At 44.2% G+C, this 19755-nt stretch overlaps 1 protein-coding gene across 2 annotated transcripts in view; it reads right to left on the bottom strand.

Moving 5' to 3' along the window:
* Positions 1–516: 516 nt before the first annotated feature.
* Positions 517–19755, bottom strand: part of LOC106564312 (autism susceptibility gene 2 protein homolog) — a 29441-nt gene continuing 10202 nt past the window's right edge. The window contains exons 2-19 of one of the 2 annotated variants that reach the window (XM_014130363.2): positions 18797–19012; positions 16613–16705; positions 16453–16479; positions 15730–15759; positions 13870–13918; positions 7616–7952; positions 7293–7510; positions 6905–7134; positions 5014–5064; positions 4675–4779; positions 4494–4562; positions 4348–4377; positions 4173–4244; positions 3754–3889; positions 3295–3366; positions 2997–3080; positions 2663–2894; positions 517–2572 (exon numbers count right to left, since the gene is read on the bottom strand). In XM_014130363.2, coding sequence (XP_013985838.2) covers positions 1549–2572; positions 2663–2894; positions 2997–3080; positions 3295–3366; positions 3754–3889; positions 4173–4244; positions 4348–4377; positions 4494–4562; positions 4675–4779; positions 5014–5064; positions 6905–7134; positions 7293–7510; positions 7616–7952; positions 13870–13918; positions 15730–15759; positions 16453–16479; positions 16613–16705; positions 18797–19012 — 3075 coding nt within the window. In that variant the 3' untranslated portion in view covers positions 517–1548. Of the gene's footprint in view, positions 2573–2662; positions 2895–2996; positions 3081–3294; positions 3367–3753; positions 3890–4172; positions 4245–4347; positions 4378–4493; positions 4563–4674; positions 4780–5013; positions 5065–6904; positions 7135–7292; positions 7514–7615; positions 7953–13869; positions 13919–15729; positions 15760–16452; positions 16480–16612; positions 16706–18796; positions 19013–19755 lie in introns of both variants that reach the window. The other variant, XM_014130356.2, reaches the window with a different exon arrangement.

Genomic DNA, 19755 nt, shown 5'->3' with positions numbered 1-19755 from the left:
CTCAATGGCGCTGCCCATGCTGTCACAGACGTGGAAATGGCACCGATAAACAGACGAGTCTTCTATCTATCTCTATGGCACCAAACCATTAGCTAGATTTTGTTACGCACAAAGACTTCCGGTTTAGCAGATGACGTCCATGGAAAATAATGAGGTACGCGCTACCTCAGTGGGTACAAGTCACATACACATAGCACATGCTATGATGATGATACTATTAAAAACTATAACAATTATGATAAATTAACATTACATCATTCATTATAGATTGAATCAGCATTCCTTAACTTGAGCAGGAATGAAATGGAATGCTCTTTTTTAATTTCAAAAAAATAAAACATGAATGTGGATGTGACTGAAGATTATTCTAAATTCGGACTCCGTGCCATTTTTACTAGTGCCACCCTGATGGTCCAAGGGGAATAATGTATTTATTTTTAAGTCCAAGGGTGTGAATACTTATTTGTAGGCTAATAATTTCTGCTTTATTGAGGAACATTTTACTTTTAACCCTAACCCGTTTTACTTAGATTTTATTTGAAAATGTAAAATACATAAACATGTTACATCTGGCAACATATACTGTACATATACTTTCAATTACTATGTATTACTTTTAAACACAAATAGATTAGTTGAAAGGCACACTGTAAGGCTTGGAGCAAATGAAGCCAAAAATATCCACAACAAACAAATAAACATGAACCTGCTGCTGTCTTTTCCTCAGACAATGGAATTTGATAAATAAACTCTCCTCTTTGGTGCACTGGTTGTATGTGCTTGTCTGATACATGAGGATTTCATAAAAGGTAGCTTTATGGTCATATAGGCTATTTGTTTACTGAAAGCTACACAAATCTGATGACCTTTGCCACTTGATAATCTAAAAGGAATTAAATCAAATCCTTGCTTAGATTCAGCATTTAGTTGAACTATTGAACCCTGTGCCATCAATTCCAAGTGGACAGCATTCTGCATTTTGTACCAAGTCTGCCACAAGAGGGAGCACTGCTGATGCAAGTGAAAATAATAATGAATTATCAAGTAATTACTTTTTTGATTAAATAGACATTCTTTATAGAAACAAATGACAGGTTATGTGAATATTTACAGAAGGTAAAAGTCAATAACATTTTCAGGTAGGAAACATGGTTACATCTAAAACGAACAATCAAAAGGAGAACGTCTATTTTCTGTTTTACCTGTTGATAAATGTGTAATAAAGAACAATGTAATGCATTACACAAAAAACATACAAAATATACAAATTCATAAAATCTACGTCTGTACACGGAAATCTTACAAACATAAAAAACATCATATATTACTATCAAATAACATTATCCAACATCAGTTATTCAACTTATTCAACAGTTTCTATGCAGACTCACTACTTAAACTTCTGATTTATTAACAAATACTCTACAATACACAATTTTGACTTAGAGCTTTTTCATTTTAAAAAGCGAGACATTTCATCAAGTTGAGTGTGTAATGTGTATTTAAAAGGATCCCAGTCTTGTCGCTTATTTCTAAGAGACTTCCATGCTACTGTGCCTCCACCTCTACCTCTTTGGCTTTGCAGGATGGGGTGGGGTCCCCAGAGGGTGGGGCACTGGTGGGCGTGGTCTTTCGAGGAGTGGCAGGTCTGCCAGGGGTTGTGGTGGTGGGCACCAGAGGGGGTGGGGCACTAAGAGTGACAGTCTGAGGAGTCCTGTTCAGATGGCCACTGTGTGGAGCTGAGGGGCTGAGCCTAGGGTACATCACCCCACCCAGAGAGGACACAAAAGTGGGTGTGTGGGCTAGGTGGCCCTCCATGGGAGAGCCCTGGAGCTGGTGCAGCCTTGCCCTCTCCTCTGCCTGCCGGTGCCTGTCCTGTAAGTACTGCTGTGGCTGGGGGTGTTGCTCCCGCTGTCTGTGGCCTCTCTCAGGGTCATAGGTCAAATGTACCTGCTGGCTCTGCAGGTACAGCCCTCTGTAGGGGTCTCGAAGTGGGTCCCAGTGGCCTGAGAGGTGAGGGGACACACGGTGGTTTCGACCTGCAGCTAGTGTACTGACCCCCATGAAGGGCTGGATACGGGCTCGCTCCATTGCACTGAGGCTACTCACTGGGTGCACGGGGCTCATGGAGAGGGGTAGAGAGTGAGGTAGATGACTGCTCTGAAGCATGCCTGCGGTGGGGAAGTGGTTGCGCCTTGATGAGGGGTATGGAGCCTGAGAGTGGCCTGGTGGGAGTACGAGGGTACACTCCGGGGGCCCAGCCATTACCTCTGGCTCATCTCTGCGCTCCTGCTTTATGTTTAAAGGTCCCTTCAGAGTTTGTGTGTTCTCGCTAGATTGGTGGTTCTTCACTGTGGTGTATGGGGTTGAGCATCCTCTATCCTGCACCTCCAGCGCTGGAGAGGAGCTCTGCTTCACCTGGACTCTCCCAAGAGAGGTGCCCTCCCTCTCAGCCTGGGGTCCCTGATCTGGGCTGCTCCTCTTCCTCCCTGGGCTGCTGCTGCCAATCAGGTTACTAATCTGAAAGCCTGAGGATGTGTGGGTGGACTGATGGCTTCTTTCCAGAGTATTCCTATAGAGAGGACAGAATATTATTATATCACAACTTTTGAAGGCCTTTATCGATAGGAAACGCCATTTCCACACTAAGGCTGTCACTGACCCGTCTCTCTCCGACTCCTCCTTGGTAGCAGAGTGATCCCTTTTCTTAGCTTCCCTTTCCCTCTCGCTGCTATGGACCGCGGGCTTGCGGTCCACATCAGCAGGCCTGGACAGTGCTGGAGGTGTGGGGAAGGAGGGGGGCGTTCGGTGCAGGCGGTTACAGGCTTCCTGAGGGGGGTTTACAAAACCTGACAACCCATGGCTCTGCCTTCCACCAAACATGCTGCCTGGGCCTGAGAGAGGAAGGGTTGATGTATTTTCAATCAATTTACCAATTTAGTTGAAACAGTAGATTGTCTTTGGTTGAGGTCAATTATTTGAGAGCGAAAACCTACCAATAGAAGAGGCACCCAGGCCGCCAAATGCATTAGTTGCCAGTTGTCCAAGGTTTCCATAGTGACTGGCTCGTCCAAATGGATCTGAGGAACATCACAAGAACAGCACCTCTTAATGTCTATTCTAAAACTGGTTGTTTGGATCCTGGATGCTGATGCTATCGCGTCGGGCCGAACAATGCCGTTTACCTGTGGCTGTATTCATAATACAGCACTGCCTCTTGTGCCTTATTGCTTAATTGTCTTGGACTTTAAACATCATTATTTAGACGTTGCACCAGCAGCCTATGGCACTTACCAGTGAGGTGGCTAGCAGGTAAATAGTGGACGTGATGAGTGGCGGCGCTGAATGGTGATGCAGACAAATGACCTGTAGGGGGTGAAGGTACAGTAGTGAGCGAATCAACCACACTGACGAAGGTTGTTGCCAAAACGTGTCTGTTTGTTGACCTCTGCTGCTGCTAAAATACAGTAAAACTGCCAAAAAAAGGCGTTTTCCTTCTTTTCACTATGCATTTTTTTTACTCAGCACCGAAGACTTTCTGTTAGTCTATAGACTTGAGTTGCACGCCAATTTCTTTTTCTACGAATCAACCACACTCACATTGACATAAAGGGATATAAAGTAAACATGTCATCTCTACAGTAAGCGACCAACACAGTTGCTCCCAAGGCCGTAGAATATTATCATAACTGCACGTAGATCCTCATTTAAAATCCACAATAATGAATATGAAAATGGAATGGGCTGGCTAACCTGAGGAGGACAGGAGAGGTCGGGCCAGGTCATGGCCATAGGACAGTCCAGGAGGAAGACCCGGAGCAGCTGGCCGACTAAACAGGTCCAGCTTCACCCCGCTCATATTCAGCTTATGTGGATCAAAGCGCATGTGCTGTTAAAGATAGACAGATAAAATGGGGAGAAGAAAGATTGACAGAGGGAGCGAGAGAGAGAAGATTAAAAGCTCAGTAGAGATTGAGAGGTGAGTTGCTGAGACCGAGGAGGATACAGAAAGCATAACTTCACTGATTATTGTAAGTAAGAATTTCACGGCAAGGTCTACACTTGTTGCATCCGGGCGCATGTGACAAATAAAGTTTGATTTGGATTTGATTTGTATCGCTATTTGAAACTTTCGCTCCATTGAGTGAAATAAATGAACACATCTTAAGTACCTTCATCCTCTGCTGGTGGTGATGAATCTGCCAGGCGATCTGGGCATGCATTGCACACCATTTGCCAGCCTTCTGCAAGAATATATAGAAGGAAAATAATTTGATTAGTCTTAAACCTGAGGGCTAGAATTCTGTCGACAAGCTTACATAAGGCTGGCGAATGGCATATTCTTACCCTAGCTGATGATCTGAATGGATCAGTTATCTGTGAACAGAGCGAGACCAGAAGAAGAACAGAGGATTAATATCTGAACATACACTACGGTATTTTGTGCACACTTTAATGGATACACTGTTATTGTACAGAGAACAGAGGCCTACCCGTAGTCCCTTTGGTAGGAGATTGTGAGGGACTTCTCCTGGCCGTGTCGCCACATCCATAGGATTAGACTAGGGAGAGATAGGAAGTCACGGGTTTAGATTGAGAACAGCATGTGTGGGGTGGTTAACACTGGGTAATGAAAGAGAGACAGACAGAGGGAGTCAGTGATGTATTATGGACCTTGGGCTGGAAGGCTCCTTGCAGAGAGCTAAAGGGCCCTGGGGGTCCTGAGTGGGGGTGCAGGGCTGGCATGCCAGGCATCTCTGGGGGGTAGGAGGGGAAGAACTGGGCAAGACCACACATAGGTTAAGGTAAGAATACATGAAGTATGACTTTAGGGTAAACAAAATAACTTTGTACGCTCAGAGTAGATCTGTGACTGTACTGCTGAGGTAGTATGGAGTAAAACATAAAATAACTGAATTCATTGAGAATCATATTATAATACAAAATAATTCATTTGAAAGGTAATCCAAAGGAACATATCCCAATCTTTCTGAAAGCAGTACTTTCACTTACATTTTTATGTCTTATGTAGGGGTTTTCCAGTTTAGCTGGGTACTTTTCCAACTGAAATACAACATTTTTTGTAAGTAACATTAACAATATTAGACAATATTAGACAAAGAAGAAACATTGATGTAAAAACGCTACAAATGATTGTTTTGAGCATTTTGTCATCTTCAAGTCCTGACCTAGTGCTGACGTCTATGCAGCTAAACCTGCTCATTGACTGTTTAACAGATGCATGTACACACTTCGGATGGCTATGTTCAGAGTTTCCATATCTCGGCTGCTTAAACCCAACTGAAGCCCTGCCAATGCTGGCAAAAGCGTCCATGAGCAATTACCCACGATCAAAAGCACTATAATGACCTCATTCCTTCTGCTGCGGCACAGTCCTTTATCCTGACAGCAGGGCTTTGAGTGTGTCAAAACAGCCATGAGATCCATTTCCACTGGCTTTACTGAGCTGTCAGTGGAACAGCCAGCCATTTCAGGGCTCATACATTTTTTTCCAGTATGATGAAATATTTCAAAATGTTCCCTGGTGGGTGGAAAAAAGTTTAAAACGGCTGAAAGCTAAAATGTGTCTCTCAGGGACTGTATCTGATATTTCTGTTTTGTTGAGATACTGTAATAAAGAGTTTGATATTTGAGATGTGAAACTAACACAAGGTTTCCCCCAGAGTAAAGGAGGCGGCTGCTGAGCCTGAGGCTACACTATTAAGGAGATTGAGTTGGAAAAAAAAGCAAAAACAAAGCACAGCGTTATCTCTCTCTCTCGTTTCTGGGTGACCTAAAATGTTCCACACAATGAATGTGGGTTTTGATAACATTAAAGAGTAAAACATTGTGAAAAACCATACCAGATGTTTTAGGCTTAGTTATAGTGAAACACGTCAATTCTGGTCTTCATTTTGACAGTTCGTTGCAAAAGTTATATCTTTTAGTAGTAAATCTAGCTATTTTTTCCCCTAGAGGTTCAACTCTAGCATTCAAATGGTGATGTAGAAGCACCTTGAGAAGGTTCCTCTACGTCATCTCAAGGAAGGGGTTCGGTATGAAATACACTCCCTTCTAGATATGCTGAGTGGTACCAGCTCAAGGTTCACTGTAAAAGCAAGATGCTTCCTTGACTAGGACTACTGACGTTATACAAAATTCAAAATGCAGTAAGGCACTTTTCTGCATATGACCAAATTCAAAGTTGTGTGCTTACAGTTCCATTCCTCCTTTTACGAAGGAAAAAACACAATTAGGCTATGAGGATTATATGTTTATATTCGTAGCTACATCCATCATTACAAGAAATAGATGACAATGGTGGTCATGTCAACTCGTTGTGTTTTTCCCCAGCTGCTATGAATGATTGGTGGCGCAGTCCAGTAAGACAGTAGACTCATAGTTCAATTACTGCTATTTCTTATCCCACATGAATCAAATCTTTTATTTACTATTTTCATCCCGTGCCCACACACTTCTAATTCGGAAAAGTGAAAGCATACCTGTGAGAGGGGTCACCCTGGAAGTAGTTGTAGGTTTTTATACAGTACCCAAGACCAATCTGAGTTCATTTGACCATTGGAAAAAGAGCTACTGCGTAAACACTGCAATGCAGGTTGGATTGAATTGATTGTATTTGCTCATGATGCACATCATTTTATTATCAGAGCGTGCCAGTGGACTTCTGGTAAGTATGGTTTAGTGAAAAGGTGTTGGGATCAGGTAGAACTATGTTTACCCACCCCCAAAATGAATAATTATGAGCAATTCCCCCCACCCACAACTTCTCACCTGAATGCATATTTTTTTATTTGAAGGGTTTGGGCAAAAGCTGAAATTGGGGTTGAGAGTTACCCTTTAACCTCACATGAAGCAGTTTGTGGTGGCCATGTACTGGACTTACATTTAGGTCAGCTGTACGACCCATATTTGGGGTTGTAGAGAGGATGCCTGGTGGAGGAGGCAAACCATTGGGGTAGGATAAGAAGGTGAGCTGGTGCTGGTGTTGATGTTGGTGCTGGTGTGTGTGCTGGTGGAACTCTGTCCTCAGCAGAGGTGGCCCCGAGCCAGTCCCCCTCTCTGCAGTCTGCGCCAGGAAACGGTTGTTCAGTTCTTGGCGAAGTAGGTCGTGCTCTGTTGTGGGTGAGAGGTTAAAGGTCATACTCTGACAAAAACTGCTCTTTCTCACCCACAACCCGTATCACCACCTACACCTGTTGTACACTAAACACCAATCAATCTCCTATACGGCTCCTTCAATATCCATCTCCTTTACTGTTCAAGCCTCTTACCTGAGTAGCCTGCTTCAGTGGAGTGTCCTTCGATGCCATTGGTTGGTAATCCCAGAGGGCTTGTGAACATGGCCGGGCGGCGATGCCCGTGAACTGGCAGGAAGAAGTGGGGTGCGGGCAACTCCGAGACGGACAGGGGGAGGGCCGGCAAGGGAGAAGAATGGTGCCCGAGGTGGGGGGATGGCGGGAGGGTTCGCTTGCGGGATCCCTCTATGCTGCTGCTGTAGGGAGGAGAAAGGCAAGATTGTAAATAAATATCACCTCATCTAGGATATCAGTATTATGAAATGGTTTGAACAAGTACAGTCAATGCCATGTCCTACCTGTTGTGGAGACCAATGTACAGGGGATGGCCCTGGTGATGTGACAATGGTTCTCTCTTGACCTGGGATAGGCCTGACCCTGGCAGAGTTGGGGTGATCGTGTTGTGAGGGGACGTCCTCTCCTTCTTCACACACACAGCAGGAAGTGGGCTGGTGGTGCGGGTGCTGGTGAGAGGGGCTGCAGGGGCAGGGCTGCCTGCAGGCTGAGAGCCAGGGGCGGGACTGGCAGCAGGCAGATCGAGCGGTGTGTCGCTGCTCTGGTCCTGGCTGCGCTGTAGACCTGACACTGTGGCAGAGCTGCACACCTTCGTCTCGTCCCTCTTATCAACGCCTATGTCTACGAGCAACCAGAGAACATGGGTTACCAACCACAGTTTGACAGAGTCATTTAAAGCTGCAATATGAAACTTTTTGTGGCCAACTGACCAAATTCACATAGAAATGTTGTTATAGATCTGTCATTCTCATTGAAAAAAAGTCTATGTGCGCTATTTCTATGCTTCCCGTTCTTAAGTTTCATTTTTTGTGTCTTTTACATTCGATTTTGTACCCTGGTAGTAGTTGTATTTTTTTTTTCTTCTTCAAACAGCTGAAAATACAATATTTTTGGTTATATACTTGCTTGTTTGTTTTGTCACATAAACTGAAATTAGGCAAACTATAAAAATGTTAGAAACCAGGAAATGGCAGACTGATTTCTGCAGAGTGCATCTTTAATATTCTTTCCCACTTCAAATAAATACTGAAACTTATTATACACTATAAATATACAAAAGTATGTGGACACCCCTTCAGCTTAGTGGATTTGGCTATTTCAGCCACACCTGTTGCTGACAGGTGTATCAAATCTAGCACACAGCACATGATCTCCAAAGACAAACATTGGCAGTAGAAGGGCCTTACTGAAAAGCTCAGTGACTTTCAACGTGGCACCGTCATAGGAACCCACCTTTCCAACAAGTCAGTTCGTCAAATTTCTACCCTGCTAGAGCTGCCCCAGTCAACTGTTAAGTGGAAACGTCTAGAAGCAACAACGGCTCAGTCACAAAGTGGTAGGACACAAGCTCACAGAACAGGACCGCCAAATGCTGAAGTGTGTAAAAATCGTCTGTCCTCGGTTGCAACACTCACTACCGAGTTCCAAATTACCTCTTGAAGCATTGTCATCACAATAACTGTTCGTCGGCAGCTTCATGAAATGGGTTTTCATGGCCGAGCAGCCGCACACAAGCTTAAGATCACCATGCGCAATGCCAACTGTCGGCTGGAGTGGTGTAAAGTTTGCCGTCATTGGACTCTGGAGCAGTGGAAACATGTTCTCAGGAGTGATGAGTGACACTTCACCATCTGGCAGTCCGACGGACGAATCTGGGTTTGGCAGATGCCAGGAGAACGCTACCTGCCCCAATGCATAGTGCCAACTGTAAAGTTTGGTGGAGGAGGAATAATGATCTGGGTCTGTAGATAGCGACACCACACTATCTACCGAGAGAGTTTTCATCTGTATTTTTCATAGCTGTCTACATACCACCACACACCGATGCTGCCACTAAGACCACACTCAATGAGCTCTATACCGCTATAAGCAAACATGAAAACACTCATCCAGAGGCGGCGCTCCTAGTGGCCGGGGACTTTAACGCAGGGAAACTTAAATCCTTTTTACCAAATTTCTGCCAGCATGTTAAATGTGCAACCAGAGGGAAAAAAACTCTAGACCACCTTTGCTCCACACACAGAGACACGTACAAAGCTCTCCCTTGCCCTCCATTTGTCAAATCTGACCATAATTCTACCCTCCTGATTCCAGCTTACAAGCAAAAATTATAGCAGGAAGCACCAGTGACTCGGTCAATAAAAAAAGTGGTCAGATGAAGCAGATGCTAAGCAACAGGACTGTTTTGCTAGCACAGTTCCGGGATTCTTCCGATGGCATTGAGGAGTACACTACATCAGTCACTGGCTTCATCAATAAGTGCATCGATGACATCGTCCCCACAGTGACTGTACGTACATACCCCAACCAGAAGCCATGGATTACAGGCAACATCCGCACTGAGCTAAAAGGGTAGAGCTGCCACTTTCAAGGAGCGGGACTCTAACCCGGAAGCTTATAAGAAATCCCGCTATGCCCTCCGACGAACCATCAAACAGGCAAAACGTCAATACAGTACTAAGATCAAATCGTACTACACCGGCTCCGACGCTCGTCAGATGTGGCAGGGCTTGCAAACTATTACAGACTACAAAGGGAAGCACAGCCAAGATCTGCCCAGTGACATGAGCCTACCAGACGAGCTAAATTACTTCTATGCTCGCTTCGAGGCAAGTAACACTGAAACATGCATGAGAGCATCAGCTGTTCCGGACGACTGTGTGATCACACTCTCCGCTGCCGATTTGAGTAAGAGCTTTAAACAGGTCAACATTCACAAGGCCGCAGGGCCAGATGGATTACCAGGATGTGTACTCCGAGCATGCGCTGACCAACTGGCAAGTGTCTAAACTGACATTTTCAACATCTCCCTGTCCAAGTCTGTAAAACCAACATGTTTCAAGCAGACCCCCATAGTGCCTGTGCCCAAGAACACTAAGGTAACCTGCCTAAATGACTACCGACCCATAGCACTCACATCTGTAGCCATGAAGTGCTTTGAAAGGCTGGTCATGGCTCACATCAACACCATTATCCCAGAAACCCTAGACCCACTACAATTTGCATACCGCCCTAACAGATCCACAGATGATGCAATCTCTATTGCACTTCACACTGCCCTTTGCCACCTGGACAAAGGGAACACCTATGTGAGAATGCTATTCATTGACTACAGCTCAACGTTCAACACCATACTGCCCTCAAAGGTCATCGCTAAGCTAAAGACCCTGGTACTAAACACTTCCCTCTGAAACTGGATCCTGGACTTCCTGACGGTCCCCTCCTGTACTCCCTGTTCACTCATGACTGCACGGCCAGGCCATCATTAAGTTTGCCGATGACACAACAGCGTTAGGCCTGATCACCGACAACGACGAGACAGCCTATAGGGAGGAGGTCAGAGACCTGGCCATATGGTGCCACGACAACTTCTCCCTCAACGTGATCAAGACAAAGGAGATGATTGTGGACTACAGGAAAAGGAGGACCAAGCACGCCCCCATTCTTATCGACGGGGCTGTAGTGGACTAGGTTGAGAGCTTCAAGTTCTTTGGTGTCCACATTACCAACAAACTAACATGGTCCAAGCACACCAAGACAGTCGTGAAGAGGGCACAACAAAACCCATTCCCCCTCAGGAGACTGAAAAGATTTGGCATGGGTCCTCAAAAGGTTCAACAGCTGCACCATCGAGAGCATCCTGACTGGTTGCATCACTGCCTGTTATGGCAATTGCTCGGCCTTCGACCACAGGGCACTACAGATGGTAGTGCGTACGGCCCAGTAAATCACTGGGGCCAAGTTTCCTGCCATCCAGGACCTCTATTCCAGGCGGTGTCAGAAGAAGGCCCTAAAAATTGTCAAAGACTCCAGCCACCCTAGTCATAGACTGTTCTCTCTGCTACCGCATGGCAAGTGGTACCGGAGCCCCAAGTCTAGGTCCAAGAGGCTTCTAAACAGCTTCTACCCCAAAGCCATAAGACTCCTGAACATCTAATCAAATGGCTACCCAGACTATTGCATTGGTTGTCCCCCCCCCCTCTTTTACACTGCTGCTACTCTGTTATTATATATGCATAGTCACTTTAATAACTCTATCTACATGTACATATTACCTCGACTAACCGGTGCCTCCGCACATTGACTCTGTACCAGTACCCCCTGTATATAGCCTCGCTATTGTTATTTTACTGCTGCTCTTCAATTATTTGTTACTTTTATTTCTTAGCGCCTCCATGCTCTGGACACTACGCTGACAGACACAGCAAACCTTCTTGCCACAGCTCGCATTGATGTGCCATCCTGGATGAGCTGCACTACCTGAGCCACTTGTGTGGGTTGTAGACTCCGTCTCATGCTACCACTAGAGTGAAAGCACCGCCAGCATTCAAAAGTGACCAAAACATCAGCCAGGAAGCATAGGAACTGAGAAGTGGTCTGTGGTCCCCACCTGCAGAACCACTCCTTTATTGGGGGTGTCTTGCTAATTGCCTATAATTTCCACCTGTTGTCTATTGCATTTGCACAACAGCATGTGAAATTTATTGTCAATCAGTGTTGCTTCCTAAGTGGACAGTTTGATTTCACAGAAGTGTGATTGACTTGGAGTTACATTGTGTTGTTTAAGTGTTCCCTTTATTTTTTTGAGCAGTATATATAACTGCATTGTTTGTTAGGGCTTGTAAGTAAGCATTTCACTCTAAGGTCTACACCTGTTGTATTTGGTGCATGTGACAAATAACATTCGATTTTTCATGGTTTGGGCTAAGTCCCTTAGTTCCAGTGATGGGAAGTCTTAATGCTACAGCATACAAAGGCATTCTAGATGATTCTGTGCTTCCAACTTTGTGGCAACAGTTTGGGGAAGACCCTTTCCTGTTTCAGCATGACAATGCCCCGTGCTCACTAATGCTCTTGTGGCTGAATGGAGGCAAGTCCCTGCAGCAATCTTCCAACATCTAGTGAAACGCCTTCCCAGAAGTGTGGAGGCTGTTATAGTAGCCAAGAGGGGACCAACTCCATATTAATGCCCATGATTTTGGAATGAGATGTTCGACGAGCAGGTGTCCACATACTTTTGGTCATGTGGTGTATGTGTTCATGCTTAGCTAAAACAACCTTCATTCATAGTGGTGAATAGCTCCTAATCTCTGTTGTCTGGTGACAAAAGCCCTAGTCCTGTGGCCCCCAAGACTGAATACTAGGCCTACATCTATAAACAACAATGAGGCAACGAACGAGCAGCTTCATAACAGCCAGTGGGTTCATGTCTTGGGAAAATGAGCATGTTCATATTACAAAGTGCTCACAATTTGTTAGTTGCACCATTATATTTTCCATTCACTGCCAGACAGTGTAAGAAAATTATCATTAAATTCAACAAAGCCTATTTTCCCAGCACCAAACAACACTAGTCTCTACTCCCTGCAGTCTTTGAGCTCTGACAAAACCCGAGGGCCCTGGGGAGAGACTAGTGGTGTGTTTAGCACTCTTTGTAATCATAACGTTCAATAGGCTGAAGTCCAGACGGCTCATTGGAAGACTCAATGAGAGACCTCCAAAGCAAACAACAAATGCCCTCTCCAAAGCCCACCACAAGCAGCTTGGAGGTAGGGAGAGTTAAATAGAGACCTTCTAATCGCTTTCACAAGGCATATTAAACCCCTGGCTCAGCTCTAAAAGGTTCTCACCGCCAGCCAGCCAGTGGGATTAGAGCATGCTTTATGCTGCCTGGCCCTGGATGCGCGTCTCCGCTTGGCTCTTTCAGGCCAAATGAGGCGAAATGTGACCATGTTAGTTCTAATGAGCTTTGAGTTTGAGAAATCGTGGGTTGTGAAGAGAACACAATCAATCAAGCTGCCCATATAAGGCAACAACAACTTAGTCGGGTAAAGAATACTGAATGGGAAAAATACCATTCAGTGATGTTGCTTTGAGAGGTATTCTCTTGGGTGAAAATTGCACTTAATTGTTGAATTGCAGCTATAGTTAGATCACAATATGGACTTGCTAAGAGATGCTAAGGATGATAATAGGGAATATTGAAGTAGATAACAAACTTGCTTGAGCCAGTAGTCTCATTGAGAATGACGTGTGACTCCAAACATCACGTCTTCCTAGCCCCAATGAAGCAGCTAAAGCCACTGAAAGTGGAGGTTCAATCCAATTCATAGCTAAAATATTGTGTAGAAAGCATTTATCAACTATTTCACACAACTCAACACATTCAAATGCACACACATCTCTGTCAAAACACTTGCATCATTATTCTGTTTTACTTCAACATAAATCCCCTCTAGCTCAGAGACTTTCCACAGAGTAGAGTGACATTCAGTGTCAAACCACGTTGTGCAATTAAGAGTGTGTGGGTATCCTTAAACTACAATGGCCACAACACCTTGACAATAATTAGGTAATTCTTGATAACTGTGTGGTTTGAATAAGGATGTTGCCCTTATTCAAGTGAACAGAAATGGAATGTCCGAAAAAGCGTATAAGAGCATGTCACTGAGACAAATATATCTATTCTGTTTAGCAACAGCTAAGCAAGGACAGAGAGTCAAGTGCAAAAAAAAATTGAGAGTGAAAACATTCTTACCATTAGCTGTCCTTAGTGTGAAGAGCTTTTCAAACTCAATCCCTGAAACCTGAGCAAAAAGGAGAAAATAAAAATGTTAGGATTTTGAGTCTGGTGCTGGAACTGTCGCCAAAAGTGATTGCTTTTCCATGGTAATCTTTCACAGCACTCGATCAACAGGACCATCCGGTATGCTGGCTCTTGCTCCACTCCCAGACTCGACGTCAGCTCCACACTCAGGGGGGTGTGTTCAAGTTCCCAATGAATGTATGATCCCGTGGGGCTCAGTTGGTAGAGCTTGGCACTTGCAACGCCAGGGTTGTGGATTCGATTCCCATGGGGGACCAGTATCAAAAAGTATCCACTCACTACTACTGTAAATTGCTCTGGATAAGAGCGTCTGCTAAATGACTAAAATAGAAATGCAAAATGAATGAAAACGAGATCAGAGGAACAAAAGGTGAGACATAACTCTTGGTGAACCCAGTCCAATGACATGAGAGGGAAAGTTTTCTAAATGAAACTGAATGAGATTAAATCGAAACCATTCTAACTTGATGTAGTATGTGACAGCTCAATGAATGCATCTTTTGACAGTATAATAAAAAGCATCAGAACATAGATTAAACATTAAGAGGCAATTAATGTAATCAGTCATTTCTTTCATGTAAGAGCACTACGTAAATGCCCATGACATTTACCTTGTGAAAAACAAATTAGAAAGTGGATGACACAAATTAACTTAGTAGCTAAGTATCTTATTCTAATCCATAAATTACATTTAAAACAGTATGTTTCTAATTACATTGCTGAATATTGGCCAGATTGTCATACCAGGCAGCAGAGGACTCAACACACACACACACACACACACACACACACACACACACACACACACACACACACACACACACACTTAAATAAACTATCTAGTGATATTATATTTGATGTGCTCCTGTGTATTCCTCATCTTTAAGCATTCTGTCCTTTGTAAAGTGTCAATCATACGGATGCTGGGAAAGCGCATGATTATACACTAACGACATCAAATAGACATCAAACTAACCAGATTCAATTGCTAAATCAAATTGTTGAACTCAGCGGAAATTCAGCTGTGGTAAACCATCATGAGGTTCCTTTCGTGTTGCAAATGTAAGTACCTTATTTCCAGATATTCCTGGAATCCATCAGTTGATTAACAACCTTGCAAAATGCTACATTACCGTAATCGGGTTCATATGACCTCTGTCATGAGTTCAATTTCAGTTTTGGAGCCTCCATATTTAATAGGAGGTTGCTGACAAAAATAAATAGATCATATGGAGGAAATAACAGAGACTTGTTATGATAATTAGAACGTCCTTACTTTCGTAAGTAGCCCTAATGATATTCACAGTGTAATCAAGTTAGCTTCAGCGCATTCCTTAGATCAAAATCCAATAATGCAATCAAAGAGAGCTGGCATTATTAACATGTAGACATTTAAAACAGAGTTAAATGTCTATAATGTCCGTAAGACACACAGACTGAACGTCACACTCACAAACCAGTACCAAAACACAAGTTAGAGTTTGTGGCCATTTATCCTCCTTGACGTCAACTACGTCCCAAAAATAGTCTGCTCAGGATGGAGGAGGACCACCACTGAGACCAAAGACACCCCACACACTGTTTACGCTGCCCTGACCTATTAAATAAAAAGGTCAGCCAAAACATCTGACCCCATCACAACCCTGTCTGCCATTTGGAGGACCCCCCCCCCCACTCAGTACAATACAGCCTGGCCAGCTGACAGCCCAGATGGAAATACACAAATACATAACAGAACATGTAGAGGACTGATAAGTTAATAGTTCTGAGAAGTGAGAATGTTTATCTGACCTTGTCATCGATGTCACTCTCACTGTCACACTGCGGGAGAAAGGATGCGAAGCGCTGCATTAATTCATGAGAACAGCTTCATCCATCAACACTCAAACTGACACTTTTTAAATGCATCTATAAATAATGCCAATAAAAAACATGGAGATCCATATTATGGTTAGATTAGTAGAAATGTGTTTATGCCTAGAAGAGTCTGTTTACATATCAAGTCAGAGAGAGAGAGAGTGTGTGTGCGAGAGAATGAAACCGAGCGGGAGAAAGGGGACATTATTATGCATTAGGTCTGTTACCTCGTTCCAAGTCACCAACGTGTGTTTCACTGCTGTGTGTACTGAACAGTTCGCGCTAAAGGAATCATCACGCCAGGCGACGCAGCAACACAACTGTGAGCTACTATATCAGACGGTCAATTTCGACTGAAAACCACTGATAAATCATGTGTCAGTCCCTCCCTCAAGTCCCGCTCACTGTCAACGTGTCACTCAGATATACAAATCACTAATCCGTGTTGACATGACACCTGTTGAGCTACATTACTAAATATCAGCCTGTTAGCTTCTGAGGACATTTTGTTCCAGCAAATGAGGACATTTTGTTCCAGACTGTTCTTCTCAGTATGCACGGGCTAATCACAGACCCGGTTTTATCCTCATACTCTGAGCAGTACCATAGGTAACATAGGGGACATTCATTCTCTCAGAAAGGATTGAAGTCACTCACCGAATAGCCCCGACCAGAGAATGAGCTCTGTGGAAAGAAATTATAATGTTCATGAGCAAGGGCTTATAACAGATTCTGATAAATGCCTTCTGTAATCAGTCAATAGGTTGTTGTTGGCACACACAAAAAAATCCCTTTATCCAGACAATACTGTTCATACCCCACTGTGGTGTTCTTTAGAGTTGCTTCTCTGAGGCGTGCCCTGTGTTCTGGTGACCTCGGCTCCGCCTTGCCTTCCCAGAAGCCCCTTCACCTGAGGGACAGGACAGACCCAGAGGACAGATCAATCACACACTCAAAGGCTTCCAATTTAACTAATTTTCATCATGTCTTTGAGTCCAGGGTTATCTACATAACATTGAGTTGGAAGACAGTGAATTTACCAGCCCATAGCCCCTCCGCCCAGATGAGAATCTGGCCCACCAGAGGGCACTGGTGTATTACAGGAATGAGTGATTACACATCAGTGAGGACATCCATTTCAATGACACAGTTAACCCGATTTAAAATAAGCAGAGTTCATGTCCAGACTCATTCACTGACCGTGATGGGCAATTAGCCCTAGCCCTGGCCCTGGCCCAACTCCGAGCCAGAGCTGGCTTTTCTTTAAAGGCAAGATAAATGCAGTGCATGCATAAATGGGCACACACACACACACACCAACATTGGGTTGGAATGGAGACCTTGAATGATCCATGCAGCATAATGCAGATTTTATACAGATATTGATTCAAGAGATCACAAGTTGTTTCAGGACAAAACAGAGAAATCATATTGACTGAAAACTCAGAATGAAGTGATTAAACAGGAACAGCACAATAATGTGGTGTAGATCTGGGGTTTCATGGTTTAAAGCTACCGTTCCATAATGTTCAGCCCATCCTGCAGCATTCCTTTGGCTGCTACACTTCACTGCTTTGACAGGCAGGCCCAGAACACTGTATGTCTAGGTCCCGTGTGGCTCAGTTGGTAGAGCATGGTGTTTGCAACGTCAGGGTTGTGGGTTCGATTCCCACGGGGGACCAGTACGGGAAAAAATGTATGAAATGTATGCCTTCACTACTGTAAGTCGCTCTGGATAAGAGCGTCTGCTAAATGACTAAAATGTAAGTGTGTGTGTGTAAAAATGACTTACTTAAATAGTCCAGGTGGCAGTGAACATGTCATCCAGCTAGTCTCATGACTTGATTTGACACAGTGAACGTCCTGTGTCAATGTGCTTTAGCAAAGTACATGTTATCTGAGAAAGGATGTTATCTGAGGTCCTTCTACTTCCTACAGCACTCCGGATGTTGCTTCAGTGACACAATTAAACTGTTCGATTGATCAAGTGTGAGTAGGTTTCATCCCTTTTGTAGAGTAGATCCCATTTACCTACAGTGTGCTAAGATAAACAGTAAATTCAAGGAACAAAATACACTGAAACAAACCTGATAATAGCTGTGTCCTGTTTTGCATAGGAGGCTACCACCCAACATACTGTTTTGCATACTGTTCAGAACAAGAGAGATCCACAAGGGGTCATCTAGGCAATACCTTAAAACAAGTAGTATCTGGTCGACACATACAGATTGGGGTGCGGGAATTGGCTAGGCCAGGAACTGATATGGAAGTGGGCATAAGTTTGTGAGTGCCTGGTGTGCTCTCTGCTACAAACACAGACAAATACTGCGCTGAGGAGGAAGCTCTTCACAAAGCACCTTATCTCGTCTCTTTATTGGCCCTTGTTTCCTGTGTGGCACTCTCCTAACTCCCTGCAAAGCAGACACGCTTGTGTGAAGTAATTACTATAACAGGATGGGAAGATTCGGAAATGAACCTGATAACACAGTTCATTGACTGGCTGGTGCCGACAATTAAACACCTCACGATGGAGCCATTTCTTTTTTTTTTACAGGACAAAAGCCGTATCACCATTAGAAAAAGAAAACTGTGGGATTTAAAGTGAATGACTTGAAACAGCTAAGGAAGAACTCCAAATAAACATATAGCTGCTTATCTAGGTTAACAACCAAAACGAAAACAAACTGTAAGACCTCTTTTACTTCTCTGGGCAAAATGCCCACACACAATACGAGGTAGACAATACGAGGTATTCCCTGTGGCTCAGTTGGTAGAGCATGGTGTTTGCAACGCCAGCATGGTGTGTGCAACGCCAGGGTTGTGGGTTCGATTCCCACGGGGGGGCCAGTACAAAAAAAAAAAGTATGAAATGTATGTATTCACTACTGTAAGTCGCTCTGGATAAGAGCGTCTGCTAAATGACTGAAATGTAGACAGGTTTTAGTTTGTAGGAGAGCATAGTCATTAAAATAGAATGAAGGTTAATTGATCCATAGACTACCTGCTTGCTCTTCTTTGATCTGTTTTTCACCTTCCCTTGCTCCTTCTCTCCATCCTGCTCATGTTCAAAGTCAGCTCGATTGTCAGTGAATCCATTCACAGGAATCACATCCCCCTCAGCAGTCTGTTCAGTCTTCCGTTTCTTCAGCACCTGGCTCTCCCACTTCTCCTTGCCCCCCTGCGACCTCAGGCTCTTTGTGCTCTTCCTCAGAGCCACCTACGAAAGAGCAAACACAAAGGAGGCTTAATATGTACAGCACAGAAGGAGAGCCACCTCGGTATGAATGATGATAATGCTTACACTGAGTCAATATGATAAGGCGGCAAGGAAATCCTTCCAAAACCTCTAGTACATAAATAAAAACCCATCATAAAGAAAAAGGGAATTGAAGAAAAGCCAAAGCTCATGATGCTTCTGGGCATGGTTGTGTATTGAGGTCATATCCTATGAGGCAGGCCTGTGAGACTAGAATATTGGCGGCCAGCTGCTACCCATTGTCAGGCTGTGGCGTTTGGCAGTCTGAGCTAAATGCCCCTGGACTAACCATGCCAGTGGCCTGTGAGTGGGTTGTCAGTGGTGTTGATATATATACTACCAAGCACAGTGGAGGCAAGCAATGGACATGAACAAGAATCAGTTACAGGTCATCTAAGACACAGAATTCGGTGAGATCTTGGAAAGGAGCAATTGAATACATGCTCCCCTCCCCCGATGGCTTTTGGGGTATTGTTCAATGCAAGCACAACTAATCTCACTTAGCCAACGAGTGTGAACTGTGAGCATTCCCTGCTCAGCGTCCCCCCTGCCTACAGCTTCAGCTATCCATGAAAACAAGTGACCTAATGGCACAAGTGTAATCTCCAGAACCATTGCCATAGTGATATTAATATTCATGGCACTGCTAAAAGACTAGCGGCGTGTGGTAAATGATGTGTCACTGTGTTTCTCCACCTCCCTGG

Source organism: Salmo salar, chromosome ssa01 (genome assembly GCF_905237065.1).
Source record: "Salmo salar chromosome ssa01, Ssal_v3.1, whole genome shotgun sequence".
Lineage (NCBI taxonomy): Eukaryota > Metazoa > Chordata > Actinopteri > Salmoniformes > Salmonidae > Salmo > Salmo salar.
Note: the sequence above shows the minus strand (reverse complement) of the source record. Positions and strands in the feature narration are given on the sequence as shown.